Source organism: Zea mays, chromosome 2, assembly GCF_902167145.1.
Source record: "Zea mays cultivar B73 chromosome 2, Zm-B73-REFERENCE-NAM-5.0, whole genome shotgun sequence".
Classification (NCBI taxonomy): domain Eukaryota; kingdom Viridiplantae; phylum Streptophyta; class Magnoliopsida; order Poales; family Poaceae; genus Zea; species Zea mays.
In genome coordinates this window covers 168,710,425-168,713,195 of record NC_050097.1, presented here as the reverse complement: position 1 = coordinate 168,713,195, position 2,771 = coordinate 168,710,425, and the positions used below count along the sequence as shown (strand labels likewise).

General features: G+C 47.2%; 1 protein-coding gene across 1 annotated transcript; it reads left to right on the top strand.

Annotated features, from left to right (window-relative positions):
- The first annotated feature begins 287 nt into the window (after positions 1 to 287).
- On the top strand, positions 288 to 1,829 carry LOC103647248 (transcription factor MYB36). The gene is made up of 3 exons (XM_008671806.2): positions 288 to 565; positions 632 to 761; positions 867 to 1,829. The coding sequence occupies exons 1-3, from the start codon at positions 430 to 432 to the stop codon at positions 1,486 to 1,488; spliced, it is 888 nt and encodes a 295-aa protein (XP_008670028.1). The 5' UTR covers positions 288 to 429; the 3' UTR covers positions 1,489 to 1,829.
- The last annotated feature ends 942 nt before the right edge of the window (positions 1,830 to 2,771 follow it).

Below are 2,771 nucleotides of genomic sequence, written 5' to 3'. Positions count from 1 at the left end.
TCATCCAACGAGGTTTGTAGGTAACGATCCTTCTTTCTAAATGAATTCTACTTATACCGACTTAACCATATAATTTATTCAAATTTAACCCAGCACATGAGAATGGCTCAGATGTAATAAGAATAGTTATTCATTTGGTGCCATTAGAGCACGTCGGAGGAAAGGTTGAGCTAGCCCCACTGATGCCGCCGCTCTGTTCTGATTAATTAAGGTCGAGTACTATCGCATGTATGTCTAGTCTTTCTTCAAAAAATATATATAGCATTACCTAGCTATGTGGATGTGCCGTCCATAGTTGTTGTCTCTCCAGCCCCCATCTCAGTTCTGTCATCTATCGGCGAGCAGATTTGAGACCAAGGCTAGGAGGCACGGTAGAAAAGACAGCAGCAAATCACAAAGAAAGCCCACTGGTAGCGTAGGTCAACAGACATGGGCAGGGCTCCGTGTTGCGACAAGGCAAGTGTGAAGAAAGGACCCTGGTCGCCTGAGGAGGACCGCAAGCTCAAGGAGTACATCGACGAGAATGGCACCGGCGGCAACTGGATTGCTCTCCCTCACAAAGCAGGTAGTTTAATTGATGTAGCCACCCATGATCGATCGTGTGATGCTAAACAAGCATGCATTATTGCAGGGCTGAAGAGGTGCGGCAAGAGCTGCAGGCTGCGGTGGCTCAACTACCTGAGGCCGAACCTAAAGCATGGCGACTTCAGTGATGACGAGGACAGAATCATCTGCAGCCTCTTCGCTACCATTGGAAGCAGGTAAGCATGGCACTTTAAACTCTTCTCTACTAGCTCTCTAGTCTCTCCTAGTCGAATTATTTGACGATAATACCCGAATGCATGCATGCATGCATACACACACAGGTGGTCGATCATCGCAGCGCAGCTCCCTGGGAGGACGGACAACGACATCAAGAACTACTGGAACACCAAGCTGAAGAAGAAGCTCGTGCACGGCCTTGAGCGTTACACCGCACACAGCCTGAGCCAACGCAGCAGCTCTACCGTGTCATCGTCGTCGTCAGCGGCGGTGGCGGCGTCGCCAGCAGAAGCTGCTCCCATCGTGCCGCTGCAGCACCTCTCGTCACCTCACGATTATTCTCACCTCATCTATAGCGGCGGCGGCGGCGGCTACGGCGCCTCAAGCATGTCGACGTCCCTCCTCTCCGCCGCCGCCGCCGCCGCCGCCGGTAGCCGCGACCGCGAGCAGCAGACATTGAGAACAGATGCGCCGTGTTTGGTGGACAGCGGCGGCGGCGGCGGCGGCCATGGCATCTATTTTGACGAGACATGCGCCTCCGCCATCAGCGGAAGCAGCGTCGTCCATGGGCTTGGCACGGGAAACTTCGTCTTTGGCGGCCTTCAGTTGTTGCAGGCCCAGGCACTGTTGCTTGCCACCTCCGGTGCCGCTAACCAGCTGGATGAACCATACAGCTTTGCCGCCTCCTGCTGCTATGGCGAGGAGGCAGCAGCCGCCGATGGTTAATTAATTAGACTTAGACGTCTGACGACGGCCGGGCGGCGCCAATGGCACCACCGCTGGTACAACTAGCTAGCAGCTTTTTTTTTCTACGACAGCACCTACGGCGAGAGGACACAGCGTCGACGACAAGGAGAGCTGGTGCCAATAAGGCGTGTTCCCTACTTTAACTGTAATCACAATTATCACAAACCAAGGACTGTTTCGTACGTTACGTACTACTAGTTTGTAAGGGCCGGCCGCGGCTTATTATATTAGGACTACGTACTCCATGTGTTTCTACCGTACGTACGTACCTTATGGTACGTATGCGCCTTATTAATGTGATTTCACTGATTGATTGCATACACTATTAGGCAGGTGCTAATAAAAAACAGGCTGAAACCTAAACACAGGTTGCGGATTCGAACTGCGCAGGTTCTTTGGCGCCGGCTACGTTCGTGGTGAAATTACTCTGCGTTAGGGCGGGACAAAATGCTCGTTGCTCGTTGGCTCGCTTGGTTTATGGTCAGTTTGGTTTAGCTCGGATCGACTCGTTTGAATTCTTTTCACGAGCTTAACTGACATCCTAGCTCGGTTCGGTAACAAGTCAGCTCACGAACTAAACGAGCTATTACATTCCAGCAAAACGAAACTATATCTATATGCATATCATTTACAAAATAATTGATGAACATGCTATATGTATGTGAGGTGTCTATGACCTATGAACTAAACTAATAATTAATGAACTATGTCTATGTGTTAAATTAGTCTATGCAAATATAATTGTGGGTTAAACTAATGAATATGTATGTGAATTGTGATTTGATGAGTGATGAAGAATTGTGCTAATTTAGCGTTACATTGACGTGGTTTGTGAAACTATGAGTATAATTACTATTTTCTATTGTTAAATTAGTTTTAAATTAACTAACAATTAATTATTATGTATATATTATTTTTTTATACTCTTGTCACGAGCTAAACGAGACAGTTCGAGCTCATAAACGAGTCGAGCCGACCTGGCTGTATCGAGCCTTGCTCTGCGTCATTGGATTGTCGTCCTACTCCTACGACCGGCCAGTTGCTCAGGATGCTACTGTATGGTCAGATTACTCTTCAGTAGAACCGGCGGTGGCTACGTCACTACCGGACATAGCTAAGAACTCATACGTACTAAAAATCATTTTTATTCTATATATATTAATAAGTGTACAATACATACAAATGTACAAGCATGTAGTTCTTTTTCTAAAGGGACATTATATAAATAATAATAGTAGTTCTTTTCAATAGGATATATATAA

Excerpts from the sequence above, each read along its gene's own strand:
- LOC103647248 (XM_008671806.2), top strand. The coding sequence starts at position 430 with ATGGGCAGGGCTCCGTGTTGCGACAAGGCAAGTGTGAAGAAAGGACCC. Across the intron at positions 566-631 it reads TGCTCTCCCTCACAAAGCAG|GGCTGAAGAGGTGCGGCAAG; the intron begins GTAGTTTAATTG and ends GCATTATTGCAG. Across the intron at positions 762-866 it reads TTCGCTACCATTGGAAGCAG|GTGGTCGATCATCGCAGCGC; the intron begins GTAAGCATGGCA and ends ATACACACACAG.